A 17,826-nucleotide genomic window follows, 5' to 3' on the forward strand; every position below is an offset into this window, starting at 1 on the left:
GCTTCGTTACGCTTTGAGTAATTGAACCGTAAACATCACCATGTCTGAGTCATCACTGCACTTAACGAAGTTTGAGCATCGCGCCGTCATCAAATTCCTCGTTAAAAAGGGGAAAACAGCAAAAGAAATTTTTGAAGAAACTTCTAGTGTATACGGAGAATCTGGACCGTCGTCAGCCACGGTTAAACGATGGACACGCCTATTCCAACAAGACAGAGAGACTCTGGAAGATGACCCCCGCTCGGGTCGGCCGAACACCGCAGTCACCGATGAAAACACCGAAAAAGTAAAAAAAATTGTACTGGACGATCGCCGAATAAAATCTATAGCAAATCGATAAGTAAATAAAAAAGATAATAAAAAGTAAATAAAATCGATAGCAGAAGAGCTTGGCTTTAGTAAGGAACGAGTTGGAGATATTATGCACAATCATTTGCTTATGAATAAAGTCAGTGCGCGTTGGGTGCCAAAAATGCTCACGCCACTTGACAAGCAGCGGCGCGTTGAAACTTCTGAACAGTTTTTAGACTTGTGCAAGGATAATTTGGAAGAAATTTGCACTCGTATTGTCACCGTTGATGAAACGTGGATCCGACAATATGACCCAGAATCAAAACAAGAGTCAATGCAGTGGATAGAGAAGGGGGAAAGACCGCCGAAGAAGTTCAAGGTGGAAAAATCGGCTTCCAAACTCATGGCCACCATTTTTTGGGATTGCGAAGGAGTTTTGCTCATAGATTACCTTCCAAAAAAAACTACAATGAATGCAGAGTATTATGCTGGGCTTTTAAAAAAAGTTCGCGAAGCCATTGTCGAAAAAAAAAGAGGTAAAATCAGCAAAGGAATTTTGTTTTTGCAAGACAACGCGCCGGTTCACACGGCGCGCATTGCGAGGCAAGCCTGCGAGAAACTGGCTTCGATTAAGTAAATCACCCTCCCTATAGTCCAGATCTGGCATCTAGCGATTATTTTTTATTTAAAAATTTGAAAAAAGACTTACGGGGACGAAGATTTGGGGATGATGAAGAGATGAAGGTGGCCGTTAATGAACATTTTCTAGCCAAAGACGCGGGTTACTTTTTATCAGCGATACAAGCCCTCTATAAAAGATGTCAAAGGTGCATTGAAGTCCAGGGGGACTATATTGAAAAATAAATTTTATTTAGATTTTTATCTAGACTCTTAATGCCCTAGGCTCAGAACTTTTCAGCCGCCCCTCGTAGTTGGACTAAATCTTTGACAAGAAATCGACTTTCAACCTTGCCAACTCGTAATACTCCCACTTTTTTTCTTAATAAGCTGGCTGAATATGATGTTAAGAAGAACATTTTAGCTATTAAATCCAACTCCGCTGGATCTGACAGCATTAGTCGTAAGATGATCATTCCTCTCCTTGATTTACTTACAGCCATATTAACCACAATTTTTAATACTTTAATCTCCACTGGCTCTTTCCCGTCTACGTGGAAAGATACTGATATTATACCTATCCCAAAAAAACTCAATCCATCATCCCTATCCGAATATCGTCCCATTTCTATTCTTCCCTTTTTATACAAAGTCCTTAAGCATATTGTGTATAATCAGCTTAACCTTTTCCTTTTGAAACACAGTCTCCAAAATACGTCATAATACGACTACTGCACTTGTCAAAATAATTGACGATATACGATCTAGCATGGACAGGCGCGAGGTTACAGTACTGACGTTGCTTGATTTTAGTAACGCTTTCAGTACTGTAGACTTTAATATACTTTGTGACATTATGCGTTCTCTTAACATATCTCCAGAGGCTACTGATTGGTTTCAAAGTTACTTGCACGGTCGCTGGCAGCGAATTAATTTGAACGACACATTTTCAAATTGGTCATTGGTTGCTGCTGGTGTCCCCCGGGGTGGTGTGCTCTCTCCTCTTTTATTTTCTATATTTATTAATTCCATTTGTAATATTATAACTTCTCTCTACCACCTCTATGCAGACGATCTTCAAATATACTCTCATTCTACTGTAAGTGACTTGTCTCAATGTGTATCCCGTTTAAATCGTGGTCTAATTGCCATTACTACATGTTGTAAAGCTTACGGATTAGTAGTAAACACAACCAAAACTAAGACTATAATTATAGGAAGTTCTAAATTAATTAGCCGTATAAATCAATCTCAACTACCTCCTGTAATTTTTTATGGTATTCTTTCACTGTTCAAGCTTCTCGACTTTGGAATTCTTTACCCTTGCATATTAGACGTTCGCTTTCTATTTTTAAAAAGGCTGTCAGGGAGCATTTTCTTTATATTCAACGTGAATAAAATCATATATTTGTATGTATGTATTTATGTATGGTTGTGTGTATGTGTGTATGTATGTATGTATGTACGTACGTACGTACCTACGTACCTATATGTATATGTGTTTGAGTAAATATGTACAAACGTTTATGTCTCAATTTGTACACCTACATACACCGATACTATACCATCTCCTCTGCCCCTAGGTTGCCTGGAAGAGATCGCTTTTCAGCGATAAGGCCATTATGATACTCTGTTAAAATCAATCTGATATGTATTTTTTCTGTATTGGTGTACAATAAAGTGTATTGTTATGTTGTTATCATGTCCTTACTCGATGATTTTGATAAATAAATAATCGATATTTGATCTATGTTTTTATTTCAACGATATATATCATCAAACAAATATAAAAAAAATATATAATAGGTTCCTGTTTCATGTATGTAAGTGTAATGCGATATCATATAATTATGTAGTTGTAAATTATAAATACCAGCCAAATATGGTAAGTAGATATACATATTTTACTAAAATCAGAATTAGTAATTAAATTACAACCAAAAGTAATGTAAAAAAATCGAGATAGAGAACATGTAAACTATTGGAAATTTTAAATTATTTTAAAAACATTAAAAAAATACGCATGTGTATGTGATTTTTTTCTACCGGACTATTAAGAATTTATTATAATTGTTAGCTCCTTTTTTTTGTTGATCCAGAGGAAATCTCTAACGGATGCCTCCAGCCCGGGGGAACTGAAGGGTATGTTCGATTCGCACGGACTAAAATCTTTGGGGTTTTCCTTCGCTCGCCTGGGGTGAGATCACGGGGACGCTAAGCACTTCCGCGATCCCGCCGGTGTTGCTCAATTAGAGCCCGTCACCAAAAGCGACCTCCGAGAGGCTCCCTCGAACACTAAGGTTGCCTCCTTCCTCGGGACTGTGAAATGCAGATGATAAATCCCCCGGTATATCACCCGCTGGTCCGGCGTTAGGGCGGCATAATTGTTATCTTCTGCCTATCCTGTCAAAATTTCAATTCATCACCTACTTTTACTCACTTCAGCCCATAATATCCCACAGCTGGGCATAGGCCTCTATCCCAATATAGGAGAAGGGTACTTCCAATGTTTATAATACTTCTGGCTAAGTTTTTTTTTGTCTTAACTAATATTAAATCCCCAATATCTCTATATTGTATAGTCTTAGTGATATACTTGCGAATATTTGATAGATACCTTCATAGCAATTACGCTAAAGGCATTCAAAATACCAAATACATATGCACGATCAAATTTATTGAACAAAATTGCTAATAAATGCCCTGGAATGTTTGTATTAAATGACAATTAAAAATTATTAATAACTTTAACTGAGGTAGGGCACAGCAGGAAATATCTGTCAAAATATGGAGCAGCCCAACTGCGGTAGTACCGCGACCTTACATAAGATCATAGCTAAATAACACTGTTTTCAAGCAGTGTTGTGTTCCTTTTGGTGATTGAGGTGACCAGAGCTCCTAGCGGTGTTTTTTGTGTTGCAGACGTCTATAAGCTACGGTAATCGTTCACCATCAGCTGACCGTACGCTTGTTCGCCGATCTAGTTAGTAGATCTAGTATACAAAATAAAAAAATATCAGAGTAATATTTAAAGTTACGCGTTAGTGAGATAAAGATTGTGTGTTAGATAATATTATAAATGATCGTAGTTCAACAAACATGTTTTTGTTTTCTCTAAGTGTATAAGTAGTCGACCTAGTGGTAAAAACAATCGTATCGATAACAGCGTTATGCGCATGTAAAATAAATTTTATCATAGTTTAAATTTACGACGTTTTGTAATGTATAACAAGGTTGAAAATGGGTCAGCGAAAGATATTAGCCATTAAGAAATGACCTTGTGTGATTCAAATAATACGCAACAAGAATGCCAGTGTCGGTCGGTATTAACCGCCAGAATTGAGCAGTAAACAATACGTCACGACACACCCATTTTTAAACAAATAAGGAACTCGTAGTCGTACTCGGATTGTTCCATGTAGCTTTGAAACGGTTGTTGTTGTTCATAATATTATTGAAAAAAGGTAAAATGTTAGAATACCAACATTTTTTGCTAATGTTATATTTTATTATATCATCATTTTTATAAAAAAAAGGTGCGTGCTTACAAAGTAGGTACAAATGTCAGAACTGAAACTTCTTTGCCAAACTAATTTTAAAAAAATTACGTGCGTACAAAGTACACATGTCAGAATTGAAACTTCTTTGGCAAATAAGGAGGAGTTAATTGAAAATTACAATTTTTTCGATAAATTAACATTTATATATTTATTCGATCTGCTAGCTTCTGCTAGCTCTGACGTCACGCGAGAAAAGAGTTTGTCACAAGCCAACGCTTGGGCCTATCACGCCTCTTATCGCTTGTTCCGCGTTCTCGCTTGCACGCTCAGGCTCAGGAGGAACGTGACACTTTTCGTGCGTGCAGCCGGTGTTCATCGATTTATAAGACGTTATCAAGTCAAAAAACACCCTTTTCTGAAGTATTTCAGAGCTAAAATTATCCAGCCTATCCAGTGGGTAGTTGTAGTACCTTGTATACGTAGATCTTATCTAAGAATTTTTGTATTCTAATCTGATTCAGTGCTACTGTGCTCTTAAGTGACAAATCGGATAAAAAAATCTTCTTACGCACAGCAGTAAACATAAGTGTGAGCAGGGGCTTCAATCCTCAAATAATAAGAATAAAGAATTTTACTGTTTTCATTTATTTCCATTCAAAAATTTTCAAAATAATTTAATTCCCAAAAAAACATTCCTTTTTAAATCTGTACTAGACTTTAAATATTAAAAATAACTATTCTTAAATATTTGTTGGGAAAGAAATGTATTAAAGCTTGAGCACGCTATTAAATTATTAATTAATTAAATGTAATAATTGTGTTTGTTCTGTAACAAAAAAAAAAAATCGCCTTCAATTTACATCGACAAGTTTAGAACAACAGAATTTATTAAGGATTACAAAAATAATTACTCGTCAGATCTCGCTCAAATTTAGAAAAAATTGAAAAAATGTGACCACAAGATAAGCATTAACTTTCGAATAAAGAAAGGAGTATCAAAATCAATTGTGAGGTATCATATATAAAAAAAATACAGTCGATTTGAACACTCCCTATTTAAATCAGTTAAACAGAACACATTCCGTCAAATGTGGCATCTTTATCTTCTATGAGTAACTTTACCTATGTAAACCTGATGTTAAATACTATAGATATATTTTGAATCCATGACACGTAGCATAGTTTTTTATTTATTGGTAGATTTCCAATGAAATCCTAGCTACTCAAAAAGTTTTTCATGTTAGTTACTCTAATAATTGTCAAAGTATTGTGGATTCTTTTCACTTGTGGTCAACTTCACTCGCAGTGTCTTCGAAAACAATTTGTGTTTTGCCTATAAAATGAATGTGGATATTGTGTAGTTCATATTGAATGGTAAATATTACATTCTCCTATAACATTTTAACTAGATAATCTATCGCATATAATGTTAATTTCTTGAGTTGTGGGCACAGGTAATCTTGTTTAAGGTGAGGTGAAGTTGCCATATCTAGCGTGATGGCATCTTTACCTGCTACTAGGGTTGTCAATTTATTTACTAGTTAAGAAGGGCTAACTAGGTATAGTTGGAATTTCATTCTATTAAGAAACATTTACGTTCTACATAAACTTGTTTATTAAGGTTGTTGCTTCAATTATAATTATTTATATATTAGCTTAGTAAGCTTAGTTTTATTTTTAAATATATCGTAGGTATATTTAAAAAAAATAATTAATTAATTTAATTATTAATATCTTTTGTTAATTATTCTAAATAATTACCAAAAAGTATAATAAGATTAAAAATTATGAATAAATAATATTTTCGTATTAATCACAACCCTGACCAAATCCATCTGAATCTATGATTATTTCGAAAACCTTGAGGCACCTTTAGCTATTATTTATTTAGGGTAGCCATTATAAAAAAAAATACTTTCCAAAAATGCCAATATTGTTTATGCACTGTCGTTGTTTTTAAAGTTAGTTTTCTTTAAAAACTGTAGCTTAGGTAAAGTCGCCAAAATTGTGTCAAATATACCTAGACTACATTTTTGGACGCTGTAATGTATCTATGTGGAATTTAGCATTTTTCAATCGTTGAATAACAAGATACAAACTTCTTTTATCGATTGCTAAAGAAAACACCTAAACAGCTAGCTCCATACTTAAATAAATTTATAAAATGTCAAAAAATATGATAATGATGCCACAGTTGACGGTTATTGTTTTAACAAACTAATATGAAAAAAAAATCACATATTTTTCTTGACGTATTTTATTGAACTGGTATCCCTGTGACACGAGGCTACGAGGCGAGCATTTTTGTGGGACACCAAAATGTACTTTCGCAATGAGTGGTGTGATATCACGCCACAACATACGATAAACACGTTGCGTGAAGCGCCAAGCACCTATAACACACACTACTGCACCGTGTCTGAATGTGTATTTTCAATGTGTACGCTCATCGTCAGACGATGTCGACGTCATGAAATAATCGTTTTGTAGCTATCGTTTACCGACGCACCCACCATGTTCATTGAGCATCAGCAGTGTAAAAGTATACTCGGTCCTCTTAGCACGCGTTCGTTTGAATTTCGCTAGTCTCACTGAGTCGTGCGCGAATTCGCACATTTAATTATTGACGAACATTTTGATAAGTGTTTTGTTACTATATTTATTCAGATCACTTTGGATTCAGGTACGTTTTATCAACAAGACTATTAATTATATTTTATTTATAAATGATAATTATTATAATTATGTTAATAATCACATACATTTAATTATTTACTAAGTGTATATATATTAACTACCGAATTTTTTTTTACTTATTTGGGAAGTGTTTATAATTAAAACGTTTATTATTTTTTCTAAGTTTGTAATTGTAATACAAAAATGTAAAATAAGTACGTATGAATTAAAACATTTTGGTAGGATGTACACTTGTTTCAAGGATTTTGTTTACAATTATGTTTTTCTAGATTTACTCGGTCCATCTTCGTTGTAGCTAAAAAACCGTTCCCCTAGAACTTTTGTATTTAAAGCGATACTATTACATTGTTCAATCTTGAGTAAATAAATAATACTGAGTTTAAAAAAAAAACTAAAAAACGCTTTTATAAATAAACCAAACTAAAAAGTAGAAAATAATATCAAATTAGTGTATTGTCATCGGTCATTGATAAGTCTACTAAGTTTAAATGGAATCGGAACGTTTGAAGTGGGTCAAACTGAAGTCCAAAGGAGTCGGTTATAAACATACAAACATAAAGGTGAAGCTAATAAAAAACGTGTAAAATGTAATATCCTGTCAAAATTTTAAGTCTAGTATCTGGGTGACCGAGCTTAGCTCGGTATTTTTAGTAAATCGTGTTTTTTGAAAATCATATTTAAATACGAATTACATATTTATAAAATATGAATAGTATTTTTCGATTTTACCGACATAATAAAATATAAGAACTGGCTATTTAAATAAAAAAATACGAGTGTTAAAAATAATGAAACAATTGCCCCAAGTTTTCTAGAATTAAGATTTTCAAAATTTGTCGACTTTGAAAGGCCCTCCTTTTAAAAAAATGTACTAAAGTGCCTTGGTGCCTAAGTGCCATTAAAAGTTTGCGCATTTAATCATTATTGTAAAATGGTATAATACTTGTTAGTTTCATAGTAAAAAAAAAACTAGTAAAAAATAAAAACCTCAAGCAACCCGATTTTTAACCGACTTCCAAAAAAGGAGGAGGTTCTCAATTCGACTGTACTTTTTTTTTTTATGTATGTTACATCAGAACTTTTGACCGTGTGGACCGATTTCGACAAATTTTATTTTAATCCAAAGGTTGTGTGTGCCAATTGGTCCCATTTAAATTTATTTGAGATCTAACAACTACTTTTCGAGTTATATCTAATAATGCGTTTTTACTTGACGCTTTTTTCGTCGACCTACGTTGTGTTATACCGCATAACTTTCTACTGGATGTACCGATTTTGATAATTCTTTTTTTGTTGGAAAGGAGATATCTCAAATTTAGTACCATGATAAGGAAACCAGGATCTGATGATGGAATCCCAGAGAAATCGAGGGAACTTCTTGAAAATCCGCAATAACTTTTTACTGGGTATACCGATTTTGATAATTTTTAACTTAATCGATAGCTGATATTTATCATGTGGTCACATATAAATTTTATTGAGATCTGATAACTACTTTTTGAGTAATCTTTGATAACGCGTAGTTACTTGACTATTTTTTCATCGATCTACGTTGTATTACTCGTCGATGTAATTGAAGTCGGTTTTTTTTTCGTTTGCGAACAAACACAATTATTGCTAACCCATTTTACTCAGTTCAAATGTTTTTTATTCGCACAAGCTCTCGGTAGTTTCTTAATTTTAAGACAATATGATGAGAGAGATGGATAGTATTACGTTCTACGTATTTAATTTAAAAATAAATTCGTAATATTATATGCATTTGTATAGTTTCAGGCTATCTAGAAACTTACACAATTACATTACTGCGAACGCTCATTCCGTTTACGTAGAAATAGAACATAGAATAAAATATGTATTATAGATAGTTAATTTTCTTTGTTGTTAGTATGAGCATAAAACTGTATGGTATATATTATTACACACTCATATGACATGCGACACAATAATACAATACACATACATATACATAATTATGTAGTAGATGGGGGCAGAGTTCTCTAGTGGCCGTCAACACGACCACTGTGTATGACCGCGTGCCAAACCGTGATCAATGTCATGGACTTCCGTACCTACGAGTATAACAATTTAACATGGCAGTAAAATTTGAGAAAATTAAAAACATTTTCGATAAAGAAAAAAATAATTGAACTCTTTTTTATTTCATATTTTTTTTTTATTTTCTTAATTTTCTGTTTTTTTTTTGCCTACTAACACCATCTTGGAATCTTTTGAATTTTTTGATTTTTGATTTTACTTTTAATTTAATTTTATTTTTACTCATTAATTTTTTAATTTAATTTTGCTTTGTTTTTTATTCTAAATGTTGTTTTGTTGTACTAACCCAATATGGACTTAAAATCTAGTCTGAAATAAAGTATTATTATTATTATAATTTTTTTTACCTTGCTAGTCACTTAATTCTTTGTAATCTCTTTGAAATTTCAACACAGTTTTAGTGCATTCAGTACTTTGACTCGTTAATTATTAAAATTATCAATACTGATAACGCAGTCGTGCTTTATTACGAGTTCCCGGATATCGTGGCCTTATAAAATATAACAAGATATAAATTACAGTAGTTTTTTTTTGTTATTGTTTTATGTGACTAACGTGTGATGTTACTTTAAAAATCTTTCATAATATTAAACAAGACTATAATTGGAACGAAGTTGCTTACGGCAGGCGACCAAACTGAGAAAAATGTGAGACTAAAACCGTAAGGAAAATATATAACGGAAGTGACGTAATATCAGTCACACGACTGTATCATATTACGTTTTTGAATATCATATCAAAAATTGACCGTTCCAGCGGGGATCGAACCTGCGTCTCCGACTGACCGTGTCGGCGCTCTAGCCAATTAATCTATGGAATGATGTGCCCGCTAGATCGAAATTTTTGATATGATGATTTTATTTTCGGTTTAATCGAACCGAGGCGCCGTCTATAGAGAGTTTTTTTACAGAAACCCGTAACTATTCAAAGTTTCATATTACAATGAAAATCTTTGACAGGAGACGATACCATGCTATTTTTGGAATGAAGTTCCTTACGGCAGGCTTGACATTTGGCTGGGCGAGCGAACTGAAAAAAATGACATACTAAAACCGTAAGAAAAATATATAACGGAAGTGACGTAATATCAGTCACACGACTGCATAATAGGACGTTTGTAAAACTAAAATATTACTAGTAAACTTTTTTTTAAATTATGTAATTTTATACTGTCGACAAAAATAAATAAAGCCATGTGTTTTTTTATTTCACTTAATAGTTTGAATTATTATTATTATTTCATTTGATTTATTTTATTTTACGGTATTCGTTATTTTCTAAAATAATAAAATTTCATAAATTCTTTTACATACTTAATAAAAACCAAACAACAAAATTAAAAAAAAAATCAAGGTGGGAACTTCGTTCCTTCCAGGTGTCCCATGACACCACATACTCGTAATTTTTGTTTTATGTATTAAGGTACTTAATATTTACGTCGTGTAACCTACTTCTACTAATATAATAAGTATTGTACAACTAAATTTGAAAGTAACTTAAACAGTTGGCAAAAAATTGGAAATTTTTCTGAGCAAGTTCATACTAAACTCCTTTCATCCCTCAATCTTTTCCGAACTTGTACTGGATTACAGTCGGCTAATCTTCAATGAATGCATTTTCAGTTTATAACAAAAAAGTAAAATTGTATACAATTATATATTATAGCACAGCAGGAAATATTCTGCTGAAAATCTGGAGAAGCCTGACTAGGGGAAAAACATCGACCTTACGAATGATCATAGCTCATAGCTGCTTTCAAGCAGTATTCCAGTATTCTGTTCCTGTTGGTAAGTAAGGTGACCAGAGCTCTTGGGGGGAGTGGGAGGGGGTACGGTGACCGCTTACCATCAGGTAAGCCGTGAGTTTGTTTGTCGACTTAGTGGTATAAAAAAAAATAACATATCGACTGTATATAAGTTGTATAAAGAAAATAAACATATCGACTTTATATAATCGACAGTATAATGAGAAATACTAGGTATGTGTCATTAGTCATGTAAATGCAATAACCTTTAATATTGTTTTTACGTAACATGTCTTTGTTCGTCATGAAATGTAATCGGTGATTGCAAAAATAATTATTATCGTAACCAAAGCAAGTATTTTTACTTTGCCAAAATATTGTAAACATAATAGTTAAATAGTATATTATTAAATTTTCTTTTATAATATTCTCAATAGTTAAATTGTAAAATTTTAAAGTAAGTGCATATTTTTTAATTTTTTTATCTGTCCTTACAGGTACCTTGCTTGAATGAAATTGCCTGAATTCGACATGGGGTAAAATTGGTGAATCCTTTGCTTTAAATTTTAACAAGGACTTTAAAGACGTAATTTAGTTAAGTTACTAATCAAAGTTTCTGTGGACTGTGAAAGTGTGTACAAGTGACAGCCATGTCTTCTATGAACTATATTGGTAAATTCTTCGCGAACTTTTACGAATTTTACAATGAGATAAATAGTGCAACGCTGACGGGGGCTATAGACGTTGTAGTAGTGGAACAACCCGATGGCAGCTTCACCTGCTCGCCCTTCCACGTTCGCTTCGGAAAACTTGGTGTTCTGCGTTCCAGGTTTAAAGTGGTGAATATATATTTTTTTACTTATCATTTTATTTCTCATGGTTTTTTTATTTAAACTCATTATTCATAAAGTTTTTTCTTACACTGAAGTGTACCTAAATAATGCTACGTTATTAGAATGAAACAAAAGACTACAATTTCAAATTACTAACAGGTATGTACTTGGCATTGGCAGACTTGAAATTACAGGTACTTATGTTTTAGGCATCGAGTTATGTTTTAAATTAATATTTAATAAATCATAATGTTCAGAAATCACTTCTAATCGACGTTGAACATGGTCTAACATTATTGTTAAATTAAATCTAAACCTAAATTATATTTTTAAATCAAAAACTTATGTAAGAACCGATTTTCACATAGCTAAATATATTTTTGATATCATGTTACCACACTATGTGCTGCGTCGTTATTCAAAATGTGGGTCAATACGGTATTACTTGTTGATTATTTTTAAACACTTTGAATAGCTGCTTAGTTTTTTTTATTATATATACTAATATACTGTTACTACTAACGAAAAAAAAAAACCGTCTTCAAATACAATATCGACAAGTAATACGACGTAGGTAGTCGGTTTAACAATTAATGAAATATGCATTGATAGGAACAAGCTGTGCTCCGCGGTTTAACACGCGTTATGAGGAAAAATGCCATTATTTTGATGCGATGTTATTTTAAAACTGCGATTGCTGATTTTCATTGTAATCGAATGATATAAAGGGCTATTTTGTTTTAAATTAAATACTTGTGATGAATAACCTATTATATTTGGATAAGGATTAATATAATGTTTATAAAAACACTTTCCGCAAATAATGCATTTTTTTAGAACAAAGTTGGTTAGGATAAAAAAGGTTATAGTGAGCCAACTTTAAAAGATGACATAATTATGTGTCATGAACTTTTTTTTAGAACTTAAAGGGGAATAATTCTGTCATACATGATTTATGCGAATCTTTAACTGTTTACGCACCTCACGCAGCGGAGGCTCTCAAAAGGAAAAAAAATACACTCTTGTAACATTCTTTATTAGTGCTCCGCTCTCATTGGTCTTATCGTGATGATATATAGCCTATAGCCTTCTATATATCTAGCTTATAGCCTAGTTAAATAGGCTATCTAACACTGTCAATTTTTCAAACAAACTCTTCAGTCTTATATTATTAGTAAAAGTACTCGTCAAATTTCGACCAAATTTAAATGGGAGAATTATCAAAATCGGTACACCCAGTAAAAAGTTATGACGTCCTTTTTTAAAGTCGGTTAAACACACTGAAACAACACTATACCTTTTAAAAATCTTAAATACCGTTTTAATAGGCTATAAAACATGACGCTACATGAGCAGCTGAGCGATTGTCCTTTTATCTTAGAACTTTTTACTGAATGTGCCGATTTTGATTATTCTTGTTTTAATCGAAAGTTGATGCTTGTTTTGTGATCCCATTTAAATTTGATCGAGATTAGATGGCTACTTATTGAATAAGCTTAGATAACGCGTATTCACTTGACTATTTTTTCGTCTACCTACGTTGTATTACTGATTCATGTAATGGTAGTAGTAATTTTTTTTATTTCTATCTAAAATATATCTATACAGATTACATATAATAAAATGGTAGGAAAGTCAAAACTGTACATCGATTTTTTTTTTTAAAGAATACTTGGGGTGTGATCTACAATCAATACCGAAGCCAAAAATATGGTTTGGTTTTTATTTGTTTGTATTTGTTTGTCTGTTTGTCTGTATGTATGTCCGGGATAAACTCAAAAAGTACCGCATGGATTTACTTCAAATTTGGCACGAATATTATTAAGAAGCCGGGTCAACATATAGGCTACATATTATCACGCTATCACCTGCGGGAACGAGCAGTGAACCTTTATTTCTTCAACGCATTCTGTAACAACGCGTAATCTAACGACGCATATTTGAATGTTATTGTTATTATGTTAATAATGACCATGCTGTAAGCTAGCTTCACACTATAATTAAAGACATTCTGTAGTATATTTAGTATTAAAATTGCACCCGTACGAAGCCGGGGCGGGTTTCTAGTAATTTCATAAAATTAAATTATGCAATTAAATTTTAGCTTTAGAATATTACACCACATAAAACAATAAAAATTTTAACACTGTTTTACGTAAATTGTTAATTTAAATTATTAAAAATTGTCTATTTAATTAATCGGTATTTTGAAGTCTTGCTGACGCACATTTAGATGAATAAATTAATCATGTTCACTGCGCAAAATATTTAAAATTCAAGGCTTGTTAACTTAATGTTTATCTCTTAACACACAACAACATTGAATAACTTACGTAACCAGATATAGTATATTATTAATTTATCTACTCGCATATATATTTGATTTACGATTCGTTATGAAATATATTTTATATGATTATCTTAGATAATAATACTTAAACTAGATTTGCGTATTAAATTAAAAAGGCGCCGTCCAAATCTAATCCTTTTTTTCCTTTTTCTCATGAAACCATAACTATTCATTAGAAGAAATATTAGTCTACATTAAATTTTTATAGAAGTTTTATATCGCATTTACTATTTAAAGAAAAAAAATCATGTTTGTATTTCAAAGGTACAATCACAAAATATTTATATATATATATATAATGTATGTATTACTACCAAAAAGTGCAAAAATATAAAATGGATGCAACACTTCCAAAAAAAATTAAAACCTTTTATGACAGTCATTGGTACTCAAATGACTTTACATTTATCTCTTGATTACATTTTTTAATAATCTATACAACATTATAATATGAGTATTCTTTAAAAATAAATTAAATGTTTAAAAGGTAGGTAGTAAAAATATAAGTTCGGCGTTGATTTTAACAACAGTAACGTTTTTTATGAACAATTCGAAACTTGTCATTTCCTAGTAGGTAAGTCGCATGTGCACACTGTATTTTTAACCGACTTCCAAAAAAGGAGGAGGTTCTCAATTCGACTGTATTTTTTTTTTTTTTTTTTTTAATGTATGTTACATCAGAACTTTTGCCCGTGTGGAACGATTTCGACAAATTTTCTTTTATTTTTGAATATCATATCAAAAATTGACCGCTCCAGCGGGGTTCGAACCCGCGTCTCCGACTTGCCGTGTCGGCGCTCTAGCCAATTAAGCTATGGAACGATGCACCCGCTCGAGCGAAATTTTCGATATGATAATTTTTAATTTTCGGTTTAAGCGAACCGTGGCGCCGTCTATAGTGAGCTCTTTACAGAAACCCGTAACTATTCAAAGTTTCATATTACAATGAAAATCTTTGACAGGAGACGACACCGTGCTATTTTTAATATATAGGATTTTTATTTTTGTGTTACCCACATTAGGAATTCTAAACATTTTTGAATATCATATCAAAAATTGACCGCTCCAGCGGGGTTCGAACCCGCGTCTCCGACTTGCCGTGTCGGCGCTCTAGCCAATTAAGCTATGGAACGATGCACCCGCTCGAGTCGGTTCGCTTAAACCGAAAATTAAAAATTATCATATCGAAAATTTCGCTCGATCGGGTGCATCGTTCCATAGCTTAATTGGCTAGAGCGCCGACACGGCAAGTCGGAGACGCGGGTTCGAACCCCGCTGGAGCGGTCAATTTTTGATATGATATTCAAAAATGTTTAGAATTCCTAATGTGGGTAACACAAAAATAAAAATCCTATATATTAAATTTTCTTTTAATCGAAAGGTGGTGTGTGCCAATTGGTCCCATTTAAATTTATTTGAGATCTAACAACTACTTTTCGAGCTATATCTAATAATGCGTTTTTACTTGACGCTTTTTTCGTCGACCTACGTTGTATTATACCGCATAACTTTCTACTGGATGTACCAATTTTGATAATTCTTTTTTTGTTGGAAAGGAGATATCCCAAGTTTAGTACCATGATAAGGAAACCAGGATCTGATGATGGGATCCTAGAGAAATCGAGGGAAACTCTTGAAAATCCGCAATAACTTTTTACTAGGTGTACCGATTTTAATAATTCTTTTTTTGTTGGAAAGAAGATATCCCTAGTTTAGTACCATGATAAGGAAACCAGGATCTGATGATAGGATCCCAGAGAAATCGAGGGAACTTCTTGAAAATCCGCAATAACTTATTGGGTGTACCGATTATAATGATTTTTAATTTAATCGAAAGCCGATGTTTATCATGTGGTCACATTTAAATTTCATCGAAATCTGATAAATACTTTTTGAGTAATCTTTGATAATGCGTTGTTACTTGACTATTTTTTCGTCGATCTACGTTGTATTACTCGTCGATGTAATTGAAGTCGGTTTTTTTTTCGTTTGCGAGCAAACACAATTATTTTGTTTACTTTTCATTTCTATAGCCCCATTGATACAATATCTCGACTACAATTAGTGTGACCGATTCTTTTGAAATATATTTTTGATCCCTTTTTTTAATGTGGATAAAATCCTCATAAACACACCCTCCGGCGCGAAACCACCAGAGGGGTGTCAGACTTTTACTGACTAAAAACCGCAACGTGTTTTCCGACGCGCCGACACCTTAGTGGGGACGCCATGGGATCGCTTTCGCACACTACCACGCCGCACGACGGTGATCGGTGACGGTTTCGGCCCCTACGGAAGGGATGCTCACCTTGCCAAGTCAATCCCTCCGCCTTCTGCAGGAGGGAGACGAGGTCCAGGTGCAGGTGAGGGACGCACCGAGCAGCCCCGCAGGGAGCCCAGCGTTATCCGGCCGGCATGCCTTGCGCGCCTTAGAGCGAGCGAGCGAACCCGCCCACCCCGTCCTCCGCGTGGAGAAAGGAAAACCCGACCCCCCTCACTTCGCACTTTGTTGAAGATCCCCCAATATAGGGTGGTGCGTCTAGAGCAGCCGATCAGAATAGTAAAAAAAAAATCGACCTTAAAAAATACTCGAGCGTGTCAGATCAATATGATAACCACCAATGAGATATAAAAAATTATATATATAAGCAAAAACTGCTGGTAAGAAACTTGGTATCCTCAATAAAGTCAGGCAGTACTTCACACCGGAACAGCTTCTTACTCTGTACCAAGCACAAGTTCGATCGTGTATGGAGTACTGCAGCCACTTATGGGATGACTCTGCCAAGTACCAGCTTGCTGCTTTGGATTCTGTGCATCGACGCACCAGGAGACCCATCGGTGAAGAACCACTGGTTAACTCTAGACTACAAAGTCTAGAACATCGGCGCAAGGTTGCCTGTCTGTCTGTATTTTACAAAATATATTTCGAACATGCACTCCTCATGCAGTCTAAATTGTTCGTGTGAAAATATTGAACAAGTGAAAACACATATGTACATAGGCTTAATAATCGATGACAGATTTACTTGGGGCCCGCATATAGATCACGTGTGCACAAAATTAAGATCCTTATTAAGCAAACTAAGTATACTCAAAGCCAAATTACCATACCAGACACTGCGGCTCCTATACGTGGCCTTGGCTGACTCGGTTATCGATTACGGTGTCAGTAGTTACGGTAGATCCTGCAGATCAAACTTGGAAAATATTTACAATTTACAGTTAAGATTATTAAAAACAATTGTACCTAAACGCATACTTAATAATTATAAGAACAACTATAGTCAGCTCTTTCGTCATTGTAATGTTATGAATATATATGATAAAGTTAAATTTTCTGTTCTAACCCAAATTAATAATACAACCTTGTTAAATGAAAAACTAAGACCTATAGGCTTACGTAAACTTGATTCAAACCTTAAATATCACCTACCAAAAACTAACAATAAGTATGGAAAGAGAACTGACGACTACTTAATACCCGAATATATTAACGAACTGCCCAGAGAACTGCAAGAAATGTATAAGAGTACCACGAAAACCAAATCACGTTTAAAAAAATATTTTTTACAAAAATAAACTGAATTAACTGAGTGACTCCCTGTACCCAGATAAACCCGCGAGGTTTTCGTGGTACTTAAATTTCAAATTAAAATGTATTTGTTATGTATTGGCCAAAAATTGAAAAAAAAAAAAAAAAAAAAACAGTGTACTCAAGAACTATGAAATGAC

At 33.4% G+C, this 17,826-nt stretch overlaps 1 protein-coding gene across 1 annotated transcript in view; it reads left to right on the forward strand.

Moving 5' to 3' along the window:
* The first annotated feature begins 6,885 nt into the window (after positions 1-6,885).
* LOC123656080 (phosphatidate phosphatase LPIN3) overlaps positions 6,886-17,826 on the forward strand; it is a 40,664-nt gene continuing 29,723 nt past the window's right edge. The window contains exons 1-2 of the mRNA XM_045591805.1: positions 6,886-7,092; positions 11,406-11,747. Of these exons, the coding sequence (XP_045447761.1) occupies positions 11,559-11,747 (189 nt within the window). The 5' untranslated portion in view covers positions 6,886-7,092; positions 11,406-11,558. The remainder of the gene's footprint in view (positions 7,093-11,405; positions 11,748-17,826) is intronic.

The sequence above is a fragment of the Melitaea cinxia genome, chromosome 1 (genome assembly GCF_905220565.1).
Source record: "Melitaea cinxia chromosome 1, ilMelCinx1.1, whole genome shotgun sequence".
Lineage (NCBI taxonomy): Eukaryota > Metazoa > Arthropoda > Insecta > Lepidoptera > Nymphalidae > Melitaea > Melitaea cinxia.